Raw genomic sequence first — 27,716 nt, forward strand, 5'->3', positions numbered from 1 at the left:
AGACAAACAAGCACATGATGAAACCCTGTACCGTGCATTCTCTTACACACACACACACACACACATACACACACAAAATCTCATATGAAAAAAAAAAATCTGAACGATCCATGCACCAGACACTTCAAGGTCACAACGCCTTGACTTCACTGCACAACAAAAAAAGCAAATAACACGTCATATTGGTGGGGGGAGGATTAGAACCGGGAAAAAATTTCTGAACGATCCATACACCACACCCTTCAAGGTCACATCACCTTGACTTCACCATACAACAACCAATAAAAAAGCAATTAATACGTCATTGTGGTGGGGGGAGGCTTAGAACCGGCTCAAATCTCCTACTCTATTGTCTGATAAAACTTCTTGTATTTATATCAAGACACTTGATAATTCAGTCGGTTGTAACCCAACTCTCAGTGGTTACTCAGTTCATCACTTCTCGAAAGGAGAGTCATATTTTTGATGCCTCGGAAGTGTTGATCGGACAAAGTTTTGTTCTCAGCTCAAAAACAGAATATTTTGGTTATAGAAACTAGGAAAATCTATTTTAGTTCCATGAATATTAGGGATGTGCATATAATTTCTGATAGAATTATGCATGTATACTTTCGTTAGGAATCACACGTTAAAAGGTATGACCTTGTCAGTCCTTAGCTCGCACGAGTTTCGACTTCTGAGAGTTGTCGTTCCTAGGGGTGCGATAACCGGTTAACGAAAAAAAAACATATTGGAAACCCGGTGTTTTTGACTAATTTATAATGACGAATTTTGTAAAACAGGCTTTATATTACAGGGTGACATGAATGCAGAAAATCAAAGGGATTGAAAAAAAAGTGAATTGAATACAGCCCGGTAAAGTACAGAAAAAAATAGATGACTGATAAAACCAAACTGAAAATAGATACAGACAAGTTAGAGCACGTCAGGGAGGTGGAACTAGGTGTGTGACAGTAGACAAAGCGAGTAAATGCTCTGAAGTGTTGGAAATAGCTGAACATCTATTTTTTCCCGGAGTTGTGTCATCCAAGGGATCACTGTCACATTTTGAGATGGACTATAAAAATCATAATTTCAACCAAAATTCAACTATTCAAGAAATGTATGAAATGGCATCTTTACCGACTCTCAGGTTTTATTCAGCCACAATATGTGAAGTGAAATCTGTAGTGATTACAGAACATGATTTCATACCAGCCACCCAAGTTTCCACGCAAAGGAGAGAAAGACTGACAGCATCATCTAATAAAGACCAAGATGAGAACAATTCATTTTCCACATCTACAACACAAGTTTCAACAGGTGCCTATTTGAGCAGTTTTGTCCCAATTTTTGAGAAGTCGGTGTAATTGTTTGATGAATTATAATATATATTGCAGTTCCAGTATGTAGTATTGGTTTGTGTTACATTTATTTTAGATCAAATGTAAACTGCATGCCAGCTCTAACTTTCAATCCTGCAAGTCATCTGCCTGATTCAGACCAGCCACACAAATGTCATTTGTAATCTACAGGTGTCCTTTATAATCGATATATTCAGTAATTGATTGCAGACAATTAATATGGTCTTGTTCATTTTTCTTAAAAGTTCAGTCACTAAGAGTCTTAGTAGTCGACGTCTCCCTTTTAATAAATATCTGTAAATGTTACAAAGATAATCAATGCCATATTTTTCATTGAAGTTATTTTCATTCAGGTTAGTATGATACATTTCTAAAAAAATCTAATAAATGTTTTTTCATGTTTCCAGTACTTTGGTGGTTTGGAAATTAATTTTACAGCACATGACATTTTTTAGTGTTTTTCTTTATTTCAGTCAAAAATGTACGAATTTGTTCAGTATCATATGTTTGTTAGCAATTTTGAAATTCACTCGTCTTTGCTCGTTCGTAATTGTTTGGCCAAAAACAACACCGTAATCATGCATCAGCCATCGTATTTACCAGATTTGGCCTCCTGCGACTTTTTCTGTTCCCACTACTGAAGAGACTCATGAAAGGATGGCGTTTTGCGCTCACACAAGTGTAAATGAATATTTTTTTGAGAAAAATGAAAATTTACCTAGTTTTTTGAACATACCTCGTATAGACATATATATTCCAGAGTTGACGCCACAAACCTTGGTTGATATTCAAGGCATAAATCATCATGAATATATCTTTTCGACATTATTTATTTTTATCTAAATCATTTGTCAATTTTATCGTAATTATTAATTTAAATTAATATTTTCTTAAATGAAACATGCAATTTAGAAAACAATCTGAATAAAATTTTACCATATTTCAGAAGTAAATTGTTATTCGAGTATGTTATGAAAGGAATATTTGAAAATTAAGTATGAAATGGATTAGATTAGCCTTGAAAAAGTAATTTTGATACTATTGTGATTTTTTTTCAGGAAATTGACCATTTATTAGGCATACAAACGCCATCTTCTTGGTGGAAACGGGAAGCATTGCGAATATGGAAACCTTAATGATACACCGAGGAAATATATTTGAAGAACTTCTGAATGCAGTTGAAATTCATAATTATGAAGATTTTATGAGTATCTAAATAGAAATGATTTTACCTAATGGAAATCCCGAGATAGAAGAAGATGTCGGTGGTGTCCTACGTGACGCTCTGACAGAATTTTGGAAAACATTTTACGAAAAATGTAGTATTGGCACACTTTTCAACATCCCTTACCTAAGGCATGATTTCCAAGAGCACGAATGGAAATCCATTGGAAAAATCTTGGCCAATGGCTATCTTGCAGTTGGCTACTTTCCAATTAAACTTTCACCAGTTTTAATAAAGGATTGTTCAGATGAATATGTCGAGAAAGAGGAAATTTGTGAATCAGAAGCAGAAATATTCCATGAGGCGATTAATAACTTCGAAGCAGTGGATATGGATGATTTACTGGAAATGTGTTCAAATTATGGATGCAAATGGCAACCAACGAAGGAAAATATTAAAAAACTGTTACTCAAAATCGCAACAGAGGAGTTGATCCAAAAACCCGTTTCCGTTAAAAATTGCTTTGGACCTGAATTGAAGAAAATATCATCGGAGATTGATATTGAGAAGTTATATGCACGATTGGAACCTTCTGTGAAAAATATACTCGCATTCATCAAATGTAAAGAAAACTTCTCGGAATCAGAATCTGAAATAATGAAATTTTTGAAAAGATTCATAGAAGAATCTGATGAAAAACACGCTCTTCTTTTTTAAGATATTGTACAGGGTCTGACCTCCCAACTCGTCAAATTTCTATAGAATTTACAGATCTCGATGGTGTTAAAAGAGTACCTGTTGCACATACATGCATTAGCCTTCTACAATTACCTGTAACTTACGTAAATTATGTCACCTTTCAATCAGAATTTTATAGTTTATTAAAGTTTACGAATATGGGTAATGGACTTAGTGTAGGTTTTTTATCCAAATGAGATCTAAGAACAAGGTTTCGCTCAGAGTTTTAGTAGTTTTATATATTTTAATATTTTTCCACCATCTTGGAAAGATACGAGACATTTCTGCAAAGGTGATAGACAAGAAAAATTAATAATTATTCTAGGTTTCATTGTGAAATATAATTTTGATTTATGTTTATTTTAACTTCCTAGCTATATTTTTCCACTTTAGCTTCTGTAGGTGAGTTGGGTGTGTTTCATTGTGTTAGTGTTTGTTATTCGCATTATTTTCTACCTTCCCGATCTTCAATTATACTTTCAATTTCTCGGAATTATGCAATAGAGGATCCAAGAGGATCCCACTCAAAGAGTGGATAGATTAAGATTCAAACACTATGATGAGTGATTGTAGGGAGTTGAGATAAAAACGATATCGGTCACCAGGGGTAACCGATATCGTTTATATCAAGTAAGGAGTCCCCTTTAGGTATCGATACCAAAAGTTCACAAAAGTAAGTATATAATAGGAGGATAAGATATATGTGGTAGTTATTGTTTTACACCCCGGATTCAGCTTCGTAGGAGGATATTGTCTTGTTGAGAGTGGCCGTGTAGCAGGGTAGGCCTAGGCGTTCGAACGAAGCAACCAAAATACTCGCTACGTAATCACTTCGACTGAATGTCTAAGTTGGAGAGTGATTGCGCTCCTGGGTGAACTAATTTTCCAACCAATGATCCAGGCTTGGGTGATGAATACTACCCCGGGCTATCTTCAACTAGATATTCGACCCTTATCTTCGATGGTGAGCAAAACCAAGCTGAACTGAACCGTTACGTAAAGGCAAATTGATGTGAGGTAGGAGTAGCAAATTACAGCCGGTTCTGCGCCTCCCCCCACCACTATGACGTATTAATTTCACACTGAGATTTTTGTGTGTGTGTGTGACATAGTAACGTAATTACATTTGATTGGTGTGTGTGGGAATGCACGGTACAGGGTTTCATCATGGGCTTGTCTATGTACAAACATACGTCTGCTTACTTCGAATATCCTTCAAGTAATGAATGTTCCATCGATGTGAGCCCACCAAGTTAGTAGTTCAACGGTAAGAGAGCAAGATGTTCACTCCACGACGTGTGGCTGAGTAATGCGTATTCATCGGTGTTCCCTCACCTCTCTCGATGCAGTGAAGGCTGTGACGTAACGCATCGCTATTGATGGTGACACGCAGGCGGCCGAGGACTGTGCTAACGTCTGCCCCCTCCGAGAGCGCAACGACCACTGTTAATGTGGGAGGTGGGTTTGGCGCATGAAGCTGAGAGGTGGGGTTGGCTATGAGGTCTTGACGGACCCGATCAGACTGTATTTAAGAAGCGAACGAGTGTTGGTTATGTCAGTTTACATCAAATGAGTTAGTGAGAACTATCATATGAAATGTATTCCTGTGAATGTGGTAAATCTATCACTCGTAGTGATAATCTTCGTCGCAATCTGCTCCAGAGTTGCCAAGAAGAGCCTTCAGTGAAACGGATGAGAGTGGACAATGCAACACTTATGTATACTTGCAATTGTTGTAATGTGACAATTCCTATAACGCAAGTGAACTCTCACCGAAGAACCATGAGTTATAAAAATAATGCATGTGTTCAATTGTCTGAAGGAGTTCAAATTATAACGAATGCATGCAATTGCCGCATTGCTACGTACAGGGTTGAGAGTTCGAATGTATCCAGTGACTACATGTCATTTTTAAATGAAATTAGGCAGAAGGTCATTGAATTACTGGAATCGGTCATCAGGATACATAAAAGCATCAAGTTTTTGGAAATTATATTCTTCAGACTCAAGATCCGAGGAACACGATGTCATTCAGTTCCCAAAATAAGATAGTGGACCAATCTTCAGATTTGAATATTTTTTTGATGGAATCCGTGATGTAATTGTCGCTCAAACGACTGAATTCCAGGAACGTAACTCAGGTATCCATTTTTTGTATATTCCAACGAGATTGAGTTGCAATATTTATTTTTATTGTAAAATAGGTTGGACTTGTGCAAAAATAGTATTTGTCAAAGTCAATATTAATACAGTCCACTGGGAAGACGTTCATATGTGAAGCTGCCTGAATGCTTTGAATGGAGGAAAGCTGTCGTGAATGTTCGTAACGAAGATCAACACTGTTTTGCTTGGGCTATAACATCAGCATTATATCCTGCAAATGGTAGAGTGTCCACATTTTTCCAATGTTTTAGATGTCACAGGTATGGATTTTCCGGTAAAAGTTAATAATAACAGTATTGAAAGATTTGAAGATAGAAATGACATTTCAATTATTGTTTACGGTTCAGAGAGTAAATTTGATAAGGGTTGAATGAAGTATGACGTGATTGGTACATTGCGATTCTCACATAGAAGACTCTGAAGACATGTCAATTTGGTACTTATAACTGATGACTCCGGTAAATAGTCACTATTGTTGGATCAAAGATCTTTCAAGATTAGTTTCTAGTCAACTATCAGCTCATGATCACAAACAATATTTTTGTGATGGATGTTTGATATATTTTTCTAGCGAGGGATTGCTTTTAGGTCATAAGATGAATGATTGTAATCTCGTTAGTACAACAACACCAACCACCAATTTTAAGATCAATAAATATGGTCTGATGGTTGCGGAAAATAAATTAATGTTTCAAAATTTTGGGAGACAAATGAGGGTACCATTTGTAGTATATGCTGATTTTAAATCAGTACTTGAACCGATTCACGTGAATGAGCCAAATCCAGAAAGTTCATACACGATTAAAACATTCAAACATGCTCTATATCCATTTGCTTATCTGATAAAATGTTCATATAATGATGATTCGTCAAAATTTGTTACATATAGGGGTGTAGATGCAGCTCAGAAATTTGTGAGTAGCAAAGATATATGAAAATCATCTCAGATACCCTATACCAATGGATGCACAAACCCTCGAAGAAGGGGAACAATTTGCTGCAGCTGGAACTTGTGGTATATGTGATAAACCATTTGTTGATGGTGAAGTCAAAGTTAGAGATCATTGTCATGTTACAGGAAAGAAAAGATCACATGCCGCTCATTCCAAATGAAATTTGCATTTCAAAATCCCTAACTTTGTACCTATTATTTTCCACAATTCAAGCGGCTATGATTGCCATATATTCATAAAAAAATTGTATAGGAATGAAGAGAAAGTTGATGTCATCCCACAAACAAAAAGGAAATATATATCTCTCACTAAGCATCTCTTTACACACACCTATATCGATAAAGATGGTAAGGTAAAGGGAAAATATCTCAAAATGAGATTTATCCATAGTTATAAATTTATGACTAATTACTTGGAGAAGTTGGGTGCTAACTTGACCTCTCGTCAATGATTGGAGATGCATAAAAATTTCATACAAATTGAGAAATTCAATTTGATGAGGCAGAAAGGTGTATTACATATAGCTTCGTTGATGAAATTGACAAATTGAATTATCCATCACTTCCAACAAAAAATCAGTTTTATGACAAACTCATTTGTGAACAGATATCAGGAAATGATTATGATAGGGCTAGAAATGTGTGGAATTTATTCGAGTGTCAGAATTTGGGTGAATACTCTGATTTGTATTTGAAGTCGGATGTATTGCTATTATGTGATATTTTTGAAAACTTCCGCACCACAAGTTTGGAGATTTATAATTCAGATCCAGCACATTATTACACTGCACCTGGATTATCATGGGATGCTATGTTGAAGTATACGAATATTGAATTGGAATTACTAACTGACATTGATATGATTCACTTTTTTCCAAAAGGTAAACGAGGTGGAATTAGTCAGTGTAGTGAGAGGAAACATATAGCAAATAATGGATTTTTACCAAATTATAATCCCAATGAACCTTACACATTCATTACATATTTAGATGCAACGAATCTATACGGTCATAGCATGTCACAACCTCTACCAACAAGTGAATTTACATGGTTGACACCTAATGAAATTCTTAACTTTGATGTGATGAATGTGAGTGCTGATAGTCCGTATGGGTTTGTGTTTGAAGTGGACATTCATTATTCACAAGAGTTGCATGATGAACATTCTGACCTTCCATTTTTAGTCGAAAAAATAATACCACCTCGTACACAATCGAAAATTCACAAATCAATTCCAAATTTGAATGCTAAAAGAAAATATATTATTCATTATAGAAATCTACAGCAAGCCAGCAGAAATGGTTTGATTGTAATGAATACACATAGTGTATTGAAATTCAAACAATCACGTTGGATAAAACCCTATATAGATCTTAATACTGGAATGAGTAATAGGTCTGACAACAAATTTGTTGATGATTTCTATAAACTAATGAATAATGCGGTATATGGAAAGACAATGGAGAATGTAGATAACAGAATTGATGTTAGACTCGTTACACATTGGGAAAATATAAAGAAAAAATAGGTGCCAGCACTCTCATATTTAGACCAAATTTCGAAAATTGTTCATTAGTGTGAAGTTACCCACACCTTTTCATCTACAGTTTATGACGAAAGACAATCGAACAGGGTTTAGAATGAGATTTGCGAACAGTGTTGCTAGATTGCAAACATTAATAATTTTACCTGTATTTTGATGTTATCATTTTAAAAACACGATATATTATTGAAACATGTCGAATAAATGAGTCAGCATTCTACATAAACTCATTATATCAGCCAACTGTCCGTATACAAGCAGTAATACCGAAAAAAATGTAAAATAAGAGTAAAATATTATTCAGGAAAAATTCATTTGTACCGAAACAGGTAGCGAATGAGAACTGGAAAAATAGTTTCTCGGTAAAAATTTTATGACTTGTGAAAAGTATGTCATTTGAAATATCCTGCGTTAAACAATACCGAATGCCCAGGAAATATAAAATTTCTCACTGATCAAAAATAGTTTGTTGACGAAAATTTCAGAATTAATTCAGCGAAAGTATATCTATCGACGTGCTGAAACAGATTTGCGTACCACACGTTCCTTGGGTGCGAAAAAAAATACTTCCATATATTCGGAACTGAATTACTCAAAAAAGTCAAATTTCTCACTTATCAAAAATAGTTTGTCGATGAAAATTTCAAAATATATTCTTCTGAAGTATATCTATCGACGTGCCCAAACAGATTTGCGTACCATACGTTCCTTGGGTGCGAAAAAAAATAGTTCCGTATATTCGGACCTCAATTACTCAAAAAAAGTCAAATTTCTCATTTATCAAAAATAGTTTGTCGATGAAAATTGCAGAATGTATTCTTTGAAAGTATATTCATCGACGTTCCAGAACATATTTGCGTACCATACGTTCCTTCGGTGCGAAAGAAAAAGTTCCGTATATTCGGAACTGAATTACTCATAAAAATTAAATTTCTCACTTATCAAGAATAGTTTGTCGATGAAAACTTCAAAATATATTCTTCTCGAGTATGTCTATCGACGTGCTGGGAACGATTTGCGTACCATACGTTTCTTGGGTGCGAAAAAACATACTTCCATGTATTCAGAACTGAATTACTCAAAAAAGTCAAATTTCTCACTTATCAAAAATAGTTTGTCGATGAAAATTTCAGAATATATTCTTCCAAAGTATATCTATCGACTTACCTGAACAGATTTGCGTACCACACGTTCCTTGGGTGCGAAAAAAAATACTTCCATATATTCGGAACTGAATTACTCAAAAAAGTCAAATTTCTCACTTATCAAAAATAGTTTGTCGATGAAAATTTCAAAATATATTCTTCTGAAGTATATCTATCGACGTGCTGGAACAGATTTGCGTACCATACGTTCCTTGGGTGCGAAAAAAAAATGTTCCATATATTTGGACCTGAATTACTCAAAAAAAGTAAAATTTCTCATTTATCAAAAATAGTTCGTCGATAAAAATTTCAAAATATATTCTTCTGTAGTATATCTATCGACGTGTCCAAACAGATTTGCGTACCATACGTTCCTTCGGTGCGAAAAAAAAAGTTCCATATATTCGGAACTGAATTACTCATAAAAGTCAAATTTCTCACTTATCAAAGATAGTTTGTCGATGAAAATTCCAGAATATATTCTTCTGAAGTATATCTATCGACTCACCTGAACAGATTTGCGTACCATACGTTCCTTGGGTGCGAAAAAAAATACTTCCAATTATTCAGAACTGAATTACTTAAAAAAGTAAAATTTCTCACTTATCAAAAAGAGTTTGTCGATGGAAATTTCAGAATATATTCTCCTGAAGTATATCTATCGAAGTGTCCAAACAGATTTGCGTACCATACGTTCCTTCGGTGCAAAAAAAAGAATTCCGTATATTCGGATCTGAATTACTCATAAAAGTCAAATTTCTCACTGATCGAAAGTAGTTTGTTGTCAAAAATTTCAGAATTGATTCAGCGAAAGTATATCTATCGACGTGCTGAAACAGATTTGCGTACCATTCGTTTCTTGGGCGCGAAAAAAAATACTTCCATATATTCGGAACTGAATTACTCAAAAAAGTCAAATTTCTCACATATCAAAAATAGTTTGTCGATGAAAGTTCCAGAATATATTCTGCTGAAGTATATCTATCGACGTGCCCGAACAGATTTGCGTACTATACGTTCCCTCGGTGCGAAAAAAAAAGTTCCATATATTCGAAACTGAATTACTCATAAAAGTCAAACTTCTCACTCATCAAAAATAGTTTGTCGATGAAAATTTCAGAATATTTTCTTATAGAGTATATCTATCGACGTGCCCAAACAAATTTGCGTACCATACGTTCCTTGGTTGCGAAAAAAATACTTCCATATATTCGGAACTGAATTACTCAAAAAAGTCAAATTTCTCACTTATCAAAAATAGTTTGTCGATGAAAATTTCAGAATATATATTTCTGGAGTATATCTATCGACGTGCCTGAACAGATTTGCAAACCATACTTTCCATCGATGAGAAAAAAAAGTTTCGTATATTCGGAATTGAATTACTCATAAAAGTTAAATTTTTCACTTATCAAAAATAGTTTGTCGATGGAAATTTCAGAATATATTCTTCTGAAGTATACCTATCGACGTTTTAGAACATATTTGCGTACCATATGTTCCTTGGGTGCGAAAAAAAATAGTTCCATTTATTCGGAACTGAATAACTCAAAAAAAGTAAAATTTCTCACTTATCAAAAATAGTTTGTCGATGGAAATTCCAGAATATATTCTACTGAAGTATATCTATCGACGTGCCCTAACAGATTTGCGTACCATACGTTCCTTCGGTGCAAAAAAAGTTCCGTCTATTCGGAACTGAATTACTCATGAAAGTCAAATTTCTCACTTATCAAAAATAGTTTGTCGATGAAAATTTCAGAATATATTCTTCTAAAGAATATCTATCGACGTGCTGGAAACAATTTGCTTACCATACGTTCCTTTGTTGCGAAAAAAAATAGTTCCGTATATTCGGAACTGAATAACTCAAAAAAAGTCAAATTTCTCACTTATCAAAAATAGTTTGTCGATGAAAATTCCAGGATATATTCTTCCATAGTATATCTATCGACGTGCCCAAACAGATTTGCGTACCATACGTTCCTTGGGTGCGAAAAAAAATACTTCCATATATTCGGAACTGAATTACTTAGAAAAGTCAAATTTCTCACTTATCAAAAATAGTTTGTCGATGAAAATTTCAGAATATTTCCTTATAGAGTATATCTATCGACGTGCCCAAACAAATTTGCGTACCATACGTTCCTTGGTTGCGAAAAAAATACTTCCATATATTCGGAACTGAATCACTTAAAAAAGTCAAATTTCTCACTTATCAAAAATAGTTTGTCGATGAAAATTTCAGAATATATTCTTCTAAAGTATATCTATCGACGTGCCTGAACAGATTTGTAAACCATACTTTCCATCGATGAGAAAAAAAAGTTTCGTATATTCGGAATTGAATTACTCATAAAAGTCAAATTTCTCACTTATCAAAGATAGTTTATCGATGAAAATTTCAGAATATATTCTTCTAAAGTATATCTATCGATGTGCTGAAACAGATTTGTGTACCATACGTTCCTTGGGTGCGAAAGAAAAAGTTCCGTATATTCGGAACTGAATTATTCATAAAAGTAAAATTTCTCGCTTATCAAGAAAAGTTTGTCGATGAAAATTTCAGAATATATTCTTCCATAGTATATCTATCGACGTGCTCAAACAGATTTGCGTATCATACGTTCCTTGGGTGCGAAAAAAAATACTTCCATATATTCGTTACAGAATTACTCAAAAAAGTCAAATTTCTCACTTATCAAAAAAAGTTTGTCGATGAATGTTTCAGAATATATTCTTCTGAAGTATATCTATCGACGTGCTCAAACAGATTTGCGTACCATACGTTCCCTCGGTGCGAAAAAAAAAGTTCCATATATTCGGAACTGAATTACTCATAAAAGTCAAATTTCTCACTTATCAAAAATAGTTTGTCGATGAAAATTTCAGAATTTATTCTTATAAAGTATATCTATCGACGTGCCCAAACAGATTCGCGTACCATACGTTCCTTGGGTGCGAAAAAAAATACTTCCATATATTCGGAACTGAATTACTCAAAAAAGTCAAATTTCTCACTTATCAAAAATAGTTTGTCGATGAAAATTCCAGAATATATTCTTCTAAAGTATATCTATCGACGTGCTCGAATAGATTTGCGTACCATACGTTCCTTGGGTGTTAAAAAAAAAGTTCCATATTTTCGGAACTGAATTACAAAAAAAAAGTCAAATTTCTCACTTATCAAAAATAGTTTGTCGATGAAAGTTTCAGAATATATTCTTCTGAAGTATATCTATCGACGTGCTCAAACAGATTTGCGTACCATACGTTCCCTCGGTGCGAAAAAAAAAGTTCCATATATTCGGAACTGAATTACTCATAAAAGTCAAATTTCTCACTTATCAAAAATAGTTTGTCGATGAAAATTCCAGAATTTATTCTTATAAAGTATATCTATCGACGTGCCCAAACAGATTCGCGTACCATACGTTCCTTGGGTGCGAAAAAAAATACTTCCATATATTCGGAACTGAATTACTTAAAAAAGTCAAATTTCTCATTTATCAAAAATAGTTTGTCGATGAAAATTCCAGAATATATTCTTCGAAAGTATATTCAACGATGTGCTGGAACAGATTTGGGTACCATACGTTCGTTCCGTGCAAAAAAAAAACGTTCCTTATATTCGGAACTGAATTACCCATTGAAGTCAAATTTCTCACTTATCAAAAATAGTTTGTCGATTAAAATTTCAAAATATATTCTTCGAAAGTATATTTATCGACGTGCCAAAACAGATTTGCGTACCATACGTTCCTTCAGTGCGAAAAAAAATAGTATATATTCGGAACTGAATAACTCAAAAAAAGTAAAATTTCTCACTAATCAAAAATAGTTTGTCGCACCCAAGGAACGTATGGTACGCAAATATTTCTCAGCACGTCGATATATATACTCTGGAAGAATATATTCTGAAATTTTCATCAACAAACTATTCTCGATAAGCGAGAAATTTGACTTTTATGAGTAATTCAGTTCCGAATATACGGAACGTTTTCTTTCGCACCGAAGGAACGTATGGTACGCAAATATGTTCTGGCACGTCGTTGAATGTACTTTCAAAGAATACATTCTGAAATTTTCATTGACAAACTATTTTTGATAAATGAGAAATTTGACTTTTTTGAGTAATTCAGGTCCGAATATACGGAACTATTTTTTTTCGCACCCAAGGAACGTATGATACGCAAAATCTGTTTGGGCACGTCGATAGATATATTTCAGAAGAATATATTCTGAAATTTTCATCGACAAACTATTTTTGATAAATGAGAAATTTTACTTTTTTTGAGTAATTCAGTTCCGAATATATGGAAGTATTTTTTTTCGCACCCAAGGAACGTATGGTACGCAAATCTGTTCAAGCACGTCGATATATACTTCGGAAGAATATATCATGAAATTTTGATCGACAAAATATTTTTGATAAGTGAGAAATTTGACTTTTCTTGAGTAATTCAGTTCCGAATATACGGAACTATTTTTTTTCGCACCCAAGGAACGTATGGTACGCAAATCTTTTCCAGCACATCGATAGATATACTTCAGAAGAATATATTCTGGAATTTTCATCGACAAACTATTCTCAATAAGTGAGAAATTTGACTTTTATGAGTAATTCAGTTCCGAATATACGGAACTTTTTTTTTGCACCGAAGGAACGTATGGTACGCAAATCTGTTCCAGCACGTTGATAGATATACTTCAGAAGAATATATTCTGAAATTTTCATCGACAAACTATTTTTGATAAGTGAGAAATTTGACTTTCATGAGTAATTCAGTTCCGAATATATGGAACTTTTTCTTTCGCACCCAAGGAACGTATGGTACGCAAATATGTTCTGGCACGTCGATGAATATACTTTCAAAGAATACATTCTGAAATTTTCATCGACAAACTTTTTTTGATAAATGAGAAATTTTACTTTTTTGAGTTATTCAGTTCCGAATATATGGAACTATTTTTTTTCACACCCAAGGAACGTATGGTTCACAAATCTGTTCCAGCACGTCGATAGATATACTTTAGAGGAATATATTCTGAAATTCTCATCGACAAACTATTTTTCATAAGTGAGAAATTTGACTTTCATGAGTAATTCAGTTCCGAATATACGGAACATTTTTTTTTGCACCTAAGGAACGTATGGTACGCAAATCTGTTTCAGCACGTCGATAGATATACTTTAGAAGAATATATTCTGAAATTTTCATCGACAAACTATTTTTGATAAGTGAGAAATTTGACTTTTTTTGAATAATTCAGTTCCGAATATATGGAACTATTTTTTTTCTCACCCAAGAAACGAATGATACGCAAATCTGTTTCAGCACGTCGATAGATATACTTTCGCTGATATAATTCTGAAATTTTCGTCAACAAACTATTTTTGATCAGTGAGAAATTTGATATTTTGTGAATGAGTCTTTCCTGGGCATTCGGTATTGTTTAACGCAGGATATTTCAAATGACATACTTTTTACAAGTCAGAAAATTTTTACCGAGAAACTATTTTTCCAGTTCTCATTCGCTACATGTTTCGGTACAAATGATTTTTTTCTGAATAATATTTTACTCTTATTTCACATTTTTTTTCGGTATTACTGCTTGTATACGGACAGTTGGCTTATATAATGAGTTTATGTAGAATGCTGACTCATTTATTCGACATGTTTCAGTAATATATCGTGTTTTTAAAATGATAACATCAAAATACAGGCAGAATTATTAATATTTGCAATCTGGCAACACTGTTCGCAAATCTCATTCTAAACCCTGTTCGATTGTCCTTCGTCATAAACTGTGGATGAAAAGTTGTGTGTAACTTGTGAAGTTATCCACGCTTTTTCAGCCACGCTTTTTAACGTGTAGACCATCGACATCGTGATAGAGAAGAATATTCGTCCACTGTTGCCAAGTTTCACATAATTCCTAGCCACGCTTTTGTATACCCCAGATTGTAACATATTACGAAAAAAATAGTTTGAGTAGATTTCAAGGGTGCCCTAAATGTAATAGAAACGAAACATTTCTAATATATCAATATCTGTTATTTTCTTAAAAAAACTTTGCAGAATATTTGAGAGTGGAAAAAATTAAAACTGATATTTTTGACATATTTTTTCTCATATCTCCGTTAATAGTAGACGATCGTTAATGAATTTTCCACTGAAATATAGAAAATAATTAATAGATAACAATTACAACATCAAATGAATTTGAAGTGCCGTAGGAAAATGTCTGAGAAAAATAATATGTCATTTTCCAATAATTTTTTGAAATATCTCTGTAAATAAGCTTTGTGCGTTCACGAAATTTTCACTTAAATGTCGAGAACTACTCTATAAAGATATTCCAAGTCTCAAATGAATTTGAAGTGCGTAGGAAAATGTCTGAGAAAAATAATATGTCATTTTCCAATAATTTTTTGAAATACCTTTGTTAATAAGCTTTGTGCGTTCACGAAATTTCCACTAAAATATCGAGAACTACTCTATGAAGATATTCCAAGACTCAAATGAATTTGAAGTGCCGTAGGAAAATGTCTGAGAAAAATGATATGTCATTTTCCAATAATTTTTTGAAATATCTCTGTTAATAAGCTTTGTGCGTTCACGAAATTTTCACTGAAATGTCGAGAAATACTCTACAATGATATTTCAAAACTCAAATGAATTTGAAGTGCCGTAGGAAAATGTCTGAGAAAAATAATATGTCATTTTCCAATAATTTTTTGAAATATCTCTGTTAATAAGCTTTGTGCGTTCACGAAAGTTCCACTGAAATGTCGGGAACTACTCTATAGATATATTCCGAGACTCAAATGGATTTGAAGTGCCGTAGGAAAATGTCTGATAAAAATAATATGTCATTTTCCAATAATTTTTGGGAATATCTCTGTTAATAAGCTTTGTGCATTCACGAAATTTCCACTGAAATGTCGAGAAATACTCTACAATAATATTCCAAGACTCAAATGGATTTGAAGTGCCGTGGGAAAATGTCTGAGAAAAATAATATGTCATTTTCCAATAATTTTTTGAAATATCTCTGTTAATAAGCTTTATGCGTTCACGAAAGTTTCACTAAAATGTCGAGAACTACTCTATAAAGATATTCCAAGACTCAAATGAATTTGAAGCGGGAATAAGGGCTCGTTCAAACCCTCGCCAATATTCGCAATTTTTCTGCGAATCGCAAAAAAATCGCCGCATGAACGTTCATAATCATGCGGCAAAAAAGTGCTGTTAACAATTAATCATCGTTACATGTCATTTTTAATTTTTGGAGTTGAACTTTTGTTTTTTCTCATTTTCACGAATAAACTAGAAAATTCCCTATCCGAACATGGTTTTCGAGTTAGACGCAACGATGTTAGACGTTAGAGTCGTTAAACGTTTCTTTCGTTTTTTATAAAATCAAACAGTAAAGCAGTTGTTGTCTATTTATTGGCATCATAGATCTTCATCTCCCTAACGAGGTTATATAGTAATCTCCTGGGGCTTTCCGTTTCCGAACACTACAAATGTTTCTTTTTCTTGCCGTTAATAAAAAATACTAAAGTGATAAAAACAATAACACAAAAAAACTAAAGTTTCAGGTTAGGGAAAAGCAGATCATATAACAAAAATTAAAATCTTATCTGAACCGTGCTTCCATGGTTTGTGTGAAGTGGAAATATTTGAACTTTCTTGTGACATACTGGTAGCTATTTTATTCGCAGAAAAATTGCAAAGGGTATGTTCATTTATAAGATGTCTCCATCCAAAGTCTAACTGGATATTGGGATTATGAATAATAGTCATTGATTAGTTTGGAAATAATAATTTGAGATTGGTTCAGTAAAAAATTTGCGAAATTTTCACTTTCTGTAGACGTCATTAGTAGTTGTTTACAGCTGATTCTCGGCCTCCCCCCACCACTATGACGTATTAATTGCTTTTTTTATTGGTTGTTGTTTGGTGAAGTTTTTTTGTTGTGCAGTGAAGTCAAGGCGTTGTGACCTTGAAGTGTCTGGTGCATGGATCGTTCAGATTTTTTTTTCATATGAGATTTTGTGTGTTTATGTGTGTGTGTGTGTGTAGGAGAATGCACGGTACAGGGTTTCATCATGTGCTTGTTTGTCTATGTACAAACATACGTCTGCATACTTCGAAGATCCTCCAAGTAATAAATGCTCCATCGGTGTTAGGGCACCAAGTTAGTAGTGGAGTGACGTCACAGCAATAACCGTTCAACGGCTAGAGAGCGAAATGTTCACTCCACGACGTGTGGCAGAGTAATGCGTATTCATCGGTCTGCCCTCACCTCTCCCGAAGCGATGAAGGTTCGCTCTAGCCCCGCTATCGATGGTGACACAACGGCAGCCGAGGACCGTTTGCCTAGCGACTACCCTCTCCGAGACCGCAACGACCACTGCTTGCTCGTATATCGACATCTGTTATCGCATTCAGTTGGGAGGTAATCTTGGCGCATGTAGTTGAGAAGTGGGGTTGGCTATGACGTCTTGACGGGTCCTATCAGAGTGTATTTAAGAAGCGTACGAGTGTTGGCTATGTCAGTTTACATCAAGTGAGTTAGTGAGAACTATTATATAAAATGTATTCCTGTGACTGTGGTAAATCTTTCACTCGTAGTGATAATCTTCGTCGGCATCAGCTCCAGAGTTGCCAAGGAGGGCCTGCAGTGAAACGGGTGAGAGTGGATAATGCAACACCTATGTATACGTGCAATTGTTGTAATGTGACAATTCCTATGACCCAAGTGAATTCTCACCGAAGAACCATGAGTCATAAAAATAATGCATGTGTTCAATTGTCTGACGGTGTTCAAATTATAACGAATGCATTCAATTGCCGCATTGCTACATACAGGGTGGAGAGTTCGATTGTAACCAGTGACTACATGTCATTTTTCAATAAGATTAGGCAGAAGGTCATTGAATTACTGGAATCAGCCATCAGGATCCATAAAAGCATCAAGGTGAATATGGAAGTTTTTGGGAATTATATTCTTCAGACTGATGATTCGAGGGACACGAAGTCATTTAATTCCCAAAATAAAATAGTGGACCAATCTTCAGATTTGAATGCTGTTTTTGATGGATTCCGTGATGTAATTGTGGCTCAAACGACTGAGTTCCAGGATCGTGACTCAGGTATTTATTTTTTAAAAATTTCAATAAGATTGAATAGTAATATTTTTTTTTTATAATTCAGGTTGGACTTGTGAAAAAATATTGTTTCTCGAGGTCAACATTAATAAATACAGTCCACTGGAAGGACGTTCATATGTGAAGCTGCCTCAATGTATTCAATGGAAGAAAGCTGTTGTGAATGTTCGTAATGAAGATCAATATTGTTTTGCTTGGGCTATAACATCAGCATTATATCCTGCAGATAGTCGAGTGTCCGAACTTACGTCATATCCACATTTTTCCACTGTTTTAGATGTCACAGGTATGGATTTTCCGGTTAAAGTTAATAATAAGAGTATCGAAATATTCGAAGATAGGAATGATATTTCAATCAATGTTTACGGTTTAGAGAGTACATTTGAGAAGGGTAAAATGAAGTATGAAGTGATTGGTCCATTGCGATACTCACAGAGAAGACTCCGGAGACATGTCAATTTGTTGTTTATAACTGATGACTCCGGTAATGGTCACTATTGTTGGATCAAAGATCTTTCAAGATTAGTTTCTAATCAACTATCAGCTCATAGACAGAAAAAATATTTTTGTGACGGATGTTTGATATATTTTTCTGATGAGAGATTGCTTTTACGTCATAATATGTATGATTGTAATCACATTAGTACCACAACACCAACTACTAATTTAAAGATCAATAAATATGGTAGAATGGTTGCGGAAAATAAACTAATGTTTGAAAACTTTGAGAGGCAAATGAGGGTGCCATTTGTAGTGTATGCTGATTTTGAATCAGTGCTTAAACCGATTCATGTGAATGAGCCAAATCCTGGAAGTTCATACACGATTAAAACATTCAAACATGCCCCATATTCATTTGCTTATTTGATAAAGTGTTCATATAATGATGATTTGACAAAATTTGTTACATATAGGGGTGTAGATGCAGCTCAGAAATTTGTGAGTAGCATTGAAGATGATTTGAAAGAGATACATGAAAATCATCTCAGAAACCCTAAACCAATGGATACACAAACTGTCGAAGAAGAAGAACAGTTTGTTGCAGCCAGAACTTGTGGTATATGTAATAAAGCATTTACTGATGGTGACGTCAAAGAAAGAGATCATTGTCATGTCACAGGAAAGAAAAGATCACATGCCGCTCACTCGAAATGTAATTTGAATTTCAAAATACCAAACTTCATACCTATCATTTTTCATAATTTAAGTGGTTATGATTGTCATTTATTCATAAAAGAATTGTATAGGAATAAAGAGAAAGTTGATGTTATCCCGCAAACTAAAGAGAAATATATATCTTTCACGAAGCATCTCTTTACACACAGCTATACCGATAAAGATGGTGTGGTTAGGAAGAATTATCTCAAAATGAGATTTATCGATAGTTATAAATTTATGACTAATTCGTTGGAGAAGTTGGGTGCAAACTTGACCTCCGATCAATGTTTGGAGATGCACAAACATTTCCCACAAATTGAGAAATTCAATTTGATGAGACAGAAAGGTGTATTTCCATATAGTTTTGTTGATGACATTGACAAATTGAATTATCCATTACTTCCGACAAAAAATCAGTTTTATGACACACTCAATTGTGAACATATATCGGAAACTGATTATGATAGGGCTAGAAATGTTTGGAATTTATTCGAGTGTCAGAATTTGGGGGAATACTCTGATTTGTATTTGAAGTCGGATGTATTGCTACTATGTGATATTTTTGAAAACTTCCGCACCACAAGTTTGGAGATATATAACTTAGATCCGGCACAATATTACACTGCACCTGGATTATCATGGGATGCCATGTTGAAGTTCACTAATGTTGAATTGGAATTACTAACTGACATTGATATGATTCACTTTTTTCAAAAAGGTATACGAGGTGGAATTAGTCAATGTAGCGAGAGGAAACATATAGCAAATAATAGATTTTTACCCAATTATAATCCCAACGAACCTTCCACATTCATTACATATTTAGATGCAACAAATCTATACGGTCACAGTATGTCACAACCTCTACCAACAAGTGAATTTACATGGTTGACACCAAATGAAATTCTTAATCTCGATGTGATGGATGTGAGTACTGATAGTCCGTATGGGTATGTATTTGAAGTGGACATTCATTATCCACAAGAGTTGCATGATAAACATTCTGACCTTCCATTTTTAGTCGAAAAAATAATACCACCTCGTACACAATCGAAAATTCCCAAATTAATTCCAAATTTGAATGATAAAAGAAAATATATTGTTCATTATAGGAATCTACAGCAAGCTGTCAAAAATGGATTGATTGTAATGAATACACATAGAGTATTGAAATTCAAACAATCATGCTGGATGAAACCCTATATAGATCTTAATACTGAAATGCGTAATAGGTCTAACAACAAATCTGTTAAAGATTTCTATAAACTAATGAATAATGCGGTGTATGGAAAGACAATGGAGAATGTAGATAATCGAATTGATGTTAGACTCGTTACACATTGGGAAAATATAAAGAAAAATATAGGTGCCAGCACTCTCATAGCCAAACCAAATTTCAAAAATTGTTCAATTTTCACTGATAATTTCGTTGCCATTCAATTGGGTAGAGTGAAGGTTCATTACGATAAACCATTATATTTGGGATTTTCCATATTAGAATTATCTAAAACAGTCATGTATGACTTTTTCTATGGATGCATCAAACAACACTTTGATGAAAATGTCTCTTTACTTTACACAGATACCGACTCGCTCATTCTTAAAGTAAACACAGAAAATTTTTATGAATTCATAAAAACTAACATAAGTAGATTTGATACATCCAATTACAGTATAGTTAACCAATTCAATATTCCAGTAACAAGTTCAGTCTTGGGTAACTTCAAAGATGAATTTCCAAATGATCCAATCATGAGTTTTCATGGTACAGGTGCTAAAGCATATTATGTGAAATCTGTTGATGGTGAATTTAAGAAAGCCAAAGGGGTTAAACGATCTGTAATAAAGAATGAATTGACATGCGAAGATTATCAAAAAATCGTCGAACAAGGTGGTATGATATTCAGAAAGATGAATTCATTTAGAAGCGTGTTACATGATATGTATACTGAATTAAAAAATAAAGTTGCATTATCATATCACGACGATAAACGATTTATCATTCCGAATACTACCCACACTCTTCCTTGGGGTCATAATGATATTGAATTTTATGAAAACGATCCAAATGAGAACATTCGTTGGATAAGTAATATTATTCAACAATCACAATCTCAGGAGACTCCATTGGATCAATTGATTAATTTATTATCTGCCGAGATCAATGATTGAAATATCATTCAATATCTTCAAAACCGGAAAATTCAATATTGATATTTATGTAGCCATTTATAATTAATAATATATGATAGAAGTAATGTGATATTAATGTATTATGTATGTATGTATATGTATTACTGTAATGAATATAAAATGATTAAAATTTTATTTGTATTATTTCTATTTCCCTAATCAATTACTGCAATATATAGTATAATGTAAATGACAGAAATATCAGTTTGAAGAGAATCATCGTAGAGTGCACAATGTCTAAAACAATCGATAAGTTTGGTAGAAAAAGAAAATGGGGTGGTAATGTCATTCGAGGTCCTCCTGGGAATGGTTTTAAATTAACAAAAGATGGTCATTATGACATGCAAAGGAAAATATTGAAAAATACAAGTGAACCAATTGACAAGAGTGATTGTGTAACTGTATCATATCTTGAGGGGGAAATTAATGGAGCAAAGGAAGTTATACTTCTAGCCCTACAAGCTGCAATACAATCCACAATAGGCAATATTGCTCGGGACGCCCGGCAAGCATTTGACGATAAAATTGCAGAGGCTCGGATAACTTTCACTCGTAAATTTGACAAACTTACAAGTGATGTAGACATAAAAATGTCTGACATAACAGCGTCTACAAATAAAAAATTTGATGCTATGTCAAACATAACAGGGACTACAATGAAAAAGTATGATGTACTGGAACAGAGAGTTGAAGTATTGGAGAAAAACCATAAAGAAGTTTTGGAGAGAAACTATAAAGTCAGGCCATCATCATCAGGTGGACTGGGATATCCAGGACTGAACATTAATCCAAATCATAGAATAATACAACCAAAACCAAAACCAACTGATGATGTATTAATGGAACCAACATGGTGAATGTATTCCCTCGTTAGGTTAGGTTAATAGTTACGTTAGGTTAGCTGCATACTTACGTTAGGTTAGGTGTTAGGTTAGTATTCCCTCGTTAGGTTAGGTTAGGTTAATAGTTACTGTAGGTTAGGTTAGGTTAGGTTAGGTTAGGTTAGGTGTTCGGTTGCATAGCGGTAGGTTAGCGTACTAGGTTAGGTTACGTTAATACATACGTTAGGTTAGGTGTTCGGTTGCATAGCGGTAGGTTAGCGTACTAGGTTAGGTTACGTTAATACATACGTTAGGTTAGGTGTTCGGTTGCATATTATGTTACGAACGCGCGCGCGAAGAGGGCGTAGATGTCTCTCCAGATGTCCCGCCTACCTGGGGCCGGAGGCCCCACCCACCTGGGCGGAGCCCAGGCAGTGGGCGTGGCCCGTTAGGGCCACGCCCTCCCCCCGTCGTCAACAACTTTTCGGATACCCCGCCCCTTCCCGAAGCCCCGCCCCCTTTCCGAAGCCCCGCCCCTCCCCTCCCCGAAGCCCCGCCCCCCCGACTCCCAACATTTGCGCATGTACACCCCTACCCTCATCGCGCATGTGCGCTCCCACCATTTTCCCACCGCTCACGCATCGAAGTCGATACCCTCCGGAGAGCACTCCACAACATTCAGTTCGAGAAGTCATCTCATCGAGAGCAGTCCACTCCACAACAAGGCAGTACGTTCCAACGACCAACTTGATATTTGAGTAAGTAAATTAGGAATGTTATTTTTTATATCAACTAAGTTTGTATTATTTCTTCTCTTTCAGAATGGCAACCAATACACAGGAGGTGAATAATGCTGTGGCATCTATTCTGCCGGTGTCCGCTGACCAGGAGGAGGCAGCATCTTCGAGAGCGGTGACGGGTGACCAGCCAACCACTTCGCGTTCGCGAGTTAGGTGCAGATCTTCTAGCCCTGACTTATTCGAGGAGGAGGAGGAAGTCAGGGCTGTGAAGAAGGTTTGCCAACGACCTGCAGCAAGGGTTGGTCCTATTTCAAAGTACCGAGCTACTTGCAATAGGACTAATCCTTATGCAGGTAGTTTTTCGACCTCTCGTAAGAGGGCCTCCACACCACCAGCAGCACCAGCAGCAGTGAAAATTCCGAGGAGTCCTTCTCCGGAGTTGGTGATATTGTCGCCGTTGGTGACGCGACTACCACCGCTGCCAGCGACACCGGCGGATCCTGAGGTGTTGGTGCCACAGCCTATCGGAGAGGTTAGTGAAAAGATGAGTGTTTTTCTGCAGAGATGCAAGAAAGCAGAACGAGCTGCCCGATCTAGCGAGGCCGCGTTGGTTACCATGAAGCGACAAATGGCTGAAATGGATAACCGACGGAGGGAAATCCAAAAGGAAATGGCCGAAATAGATCGGAAGTATGCATCTATGCAGGAAAGGTGTAAAGCAGAGACCTCTTCGATAAAGCTGTACAAAAAAATAGTGACAGTTATGGACACTCTTTTTGTAGATGAAGTGTAAATATAAGATTAGTTTTAGGTTAGTTAGGAGTATTTAATTATGGTAGTTTTAAGTTTGTATTTGTTAAGTTTATATGGAATAAAGGAAAAGGAAGTGAAATAAAGGGTGTACACTGTTTTTTGGTTTGGTACACATTGAACAATGCGATGGTTGGAGCATTTTTCTTCACTTCCTCTTATTATTATTATTATTTTTTTTATTTCAATTCCAAGTTCTTCTAGACAAATACCTCACATCAATTTTTGTGTTCTCTAATCACTTGTAAATAATTTCATGTGAAGAAAATTTAAAAAATAAAAAATAGACATGTTTCATAGTGAAATCGACAAGTATATTTCATTTGTATTTTATCCATTCAAGTATCTCTTTCATTGAATATGTCTTATGTCACTTTGCAATTTACCCCTACTCATTGAATATGTCTTATGTCACACTACAATTTACCCCTACTCAATGTTCCACTCCTCTCCCACTCCCTCTCGAAAGTATAAAAGTAGAAATCATCTGATGAAACATTCAGTTGATCAGCTAGCATCGAGATGGAACCCGATTCAACCTCCGAACCCTATAGCTGCCCGGATCAGGGGTACAACTTCAATTACTGGGATAACAGCCAGGTACAGGTAGTCTCTTCCACCACGGAACCCCACAGTCCGCCATACGAATACCGGGATCACGACATCAGGATGCAAGTTCAACATGTCACTGGCAGTGACGAAGGACACTTGGATGACTCGGAATATCCAGATCCTGACGGATGGTGGGACCCTGCTTATGATGACATTGTCCCAATGAGTAGCGACGACGACGATGATGACGACGACGACTCTGGTGATGATGCTGATGACGAGCTTGACGTTAGACGTCCTCCACCATCCCCTATCCTCATCGAGGATAGTCCTCCGCCATCCCCAATCCTAATCGATGATGATGTCCTCAATTCCGATGATGACATATAATCATCTACTCGTCCATCATTTCCTTTCCTTTCCTTCCACGGAGTACACACTTTTTGGTTGGTGTACACGAGGCACTGCGAGGCTGGGGCAGTGTCTTCCTCCCTTCCTCTCCCTCTTATTAGTTTTTTTTTTTTCATAATAATCACTAGAATTTCTCCTAATAATCGCTCAGAGTTTCATTCTTGATGTTTTCGAATCTCAAACACTGTTCTACATTTCACCCCCTCCATTTCATTTCTTCCAATATAAATATAGCAACAATCCCAGTTCTATATCATTCTTCCACAATGTCGAGTACAGGACCCATCCAAGTACATGAAATAGATTCAACGTCTGATCATTTGAGTACAACCTTCGCTCAATTTCTGCAGCGAATCTATGATCTTCCTGATGATTTCGCAGAACGAGTGGAACAAGGTATTCAGGACGACATAGATGCTGTTGACGATAATAATGCGGATGATGTGATTAGTATATCATCTGATTCAGCTGATTATGACGACGACGACATCATGAGTATATCATCTGATTCAGATGACTACTATGAGGATGATATCATTAGTATATCATCTGATTCAGATGACGATACCATAATTATTGTTTCTGATGATGAGGAGCGTTAGTCCATATCATTGCATGGATTAATAAAAAAATAACAGCCCTTTTCAGGGCTACAATTAAAGACTGAAACAATAAAAAAATAGCTCTTTTCAGAGCTACCATTATACTTTCAAACAGAAACAGATTCATACCATTGTTAACATTATGTTAACATTATAATCTCAAACGAAATATATGTATGTGAAAGTATTCATCATTATATGCATATGAATGATTGACAAATGCCAACTTCAACTTTCATTTAAAGTAGTACTCATCATATGCATAGATATTCAATGACTATCAAATTCCAAATTTCGACTTTTCAGTCAAAGTAGTAATTTATTTGTCATATAATGTATAGATATTCAAAGACTAACAAATAGTAATTTATTTGTCATATAATGTATAGATATTCAAAGACTAACAAATTTCCAACTTAGACTTTTATTAGTCAAAGTATTCATTTGTCACATAATCTATGAATACTAATACAACTAACTACTGTTTGTGTGAATAATGTAGCCCTGAAAAGGGCTGTTGTTTTTTTTTTGACCAGTAGGTCCACGGTTATTGTGCCACAGGTTGGACATTATTACATATAATACATGTAGATACTCGGGTGAAGTTTGTTAGTGGCCTCTCGCAAGCTTCACACCAATTCTGTCCCATTTCCATAATTGAGACAGTGTTGTGGGTGTTGACATGGGCATACCACCCTCCATTATTGTTTCTATGCGAATAAAACCGAAAGCAGCACCAACATAGTTTTTTGTTCTCTCCATCTATTGTGCTGATCAATACGTATGCATCCAATGCACAATACAAATCCAAGGGATCTTCCAGTGTCTCACTGACATTGAGTGTTCGCATACCGATCCTCATAGCACCATCACCTTCAGTTGTGTCAGCTTCTATCCCTTCATCATCTCCTTCTTCATCCATGACCCTCTCAAACTCCATCACGTCATCATCTTCGTCGCTTTGGTTGGCCTCGTTTTCAACTTCGTCTATCTCATCTTCATCGACTCCAACATCTTCTGCTTCAACTATTACTTCCTCTAGCGGAACATTGACATCCTCATCATCTGATTCGTCTATCCAATTGTTTTCATCAACAGCAGCTATTCTATTTAATGCAGCATTTATTTTTGCAGAATTCATCTTGTTGTTGTTTGCTCACAGTTGTAGAGAGTGAATGAATGAACTCTAGGTTTGCAAGTCAACTTATATAGGAGGTGATGCGACTCCCACTTGACTCGTTTAGAGTGGAATAGTAGGAGAAGTTATCCCACTATACTTCCACATGATGTTGATTTGTATAAATAGAGATCGTAGGTATAGGAGAGAGCATTCAGAGTTTCTGTAAGTCATCTCTTAATATTTCTAATCGAATTAGTAAAATGCCGTTTCCAAAAGAGTGGAATGAAAAACCAAAAGTGTGTGTCTACCCAATGATGATTGCAGGGGCTATTGTGTGCTACTTTTGTCAAATAAGTAGACCTAAGGATTCAATCAATCCATGTACTGGTATGTGTAGTGATTGCGTGTTGCGGATTCAACTATCGCCTCCTTCTCATCCACCGAAGCGAACAAAATCGGATTATCGTCAACAACAGTTACAGTGTCTGAAGTGTTCCGAACCTATAATATTTAACAATATAGGTATCTGTAGAAATATTTGTGGTACCTGTGCTGCCGTTCCAACTCCACTGCAACGTTGTTTGCGTTGTGATACATATTCCATGAATTGTTGGAATCATGTATGCAATGCATGTAGAAGTACTTGGGATCTGTGTGAGAAGGTTGGTCAACTCTACCCCAATAGGAGAATCCATTTTTTTCAATGTTGGTGTTTGACGCACGAGCAACAACTATTGAGGAATAGAGTCAAAGAACGTTCCACATCCACAGAGACATATTAACATTTTTCATTTTTTATTATCGTTATTGTCCTCTATTATTAATAAATATATATATATATATATATTTTGAATTTATTTGTATTATTTTCTAACATTTAAAAATACATGCATGCAACACAAAGTTTTCCTCTTAAATGACAAAGATTGTTACATGCGTGAATAGTTTAGTGAGAGAGCGCATGTGCCAGTTGATGAAAGAGCGCATGCGCTAGTTTATTTTCTTCTATAAATGGTGAGGTCTCAGTAACATCATCACCTTTCCTATCCACATTCTATTGCTATCACATATCATTCCTC

At 35.3% G+C, this 27,716-nt stretch overlaps 1 protein-coding gene and 1 pseudogene across 1 annotated transcript; both read left to right on the forward strand.

The window, feature by feature from the left end:
- Window positions 1–890: 890 nt before the first annotated feature.
- On the forward strand, window positions 891–3,225 carry LOC141484015 (uncharacterized; annotated as a pseudogene).
- A 19,783-nt stretch (window positions 3,226–23,008) lies between these two features.
- On the forward strand, window positions 23,009–25,045 carry LOC141483991 (uncharacterized). Its single transcript, XM_074179127.1, has 2 exons — window positions 23,009–23,160; window positions 23,224–25,045. The coding sequence occupies exons 1-2, from the start codon at window positions 23,009–23,011 to the stop codon at window positions 23,933–23,935; spliced, it is 864 nt and encodes a 287-aa protein (XP_074035228.1). The 3' UTR covers window positions 23,936–25,045.
- Window positions 25,046–27,716: the final 2,671 nt, after the last annotated feature.

This window comes from Leptinotarsa decemlineata, unplaced genomic scaffold (genome assembly GCF_025532065.1).
Source record: "Leptinotarsa decemlineata unplaced genomic scaffold, Ldec_3_MD MMD2_tig00004307_RagTag_RagTag, whole genome shotgun sequence".
In the NCBI taxonomy this organism is placed as follows: Eukaryota; Metazoa; Arthropoda; class Insecta; order Coleoptera; family Chrysomelidae; genus Leptinotarsa; species Leptinotarsa decemlineata.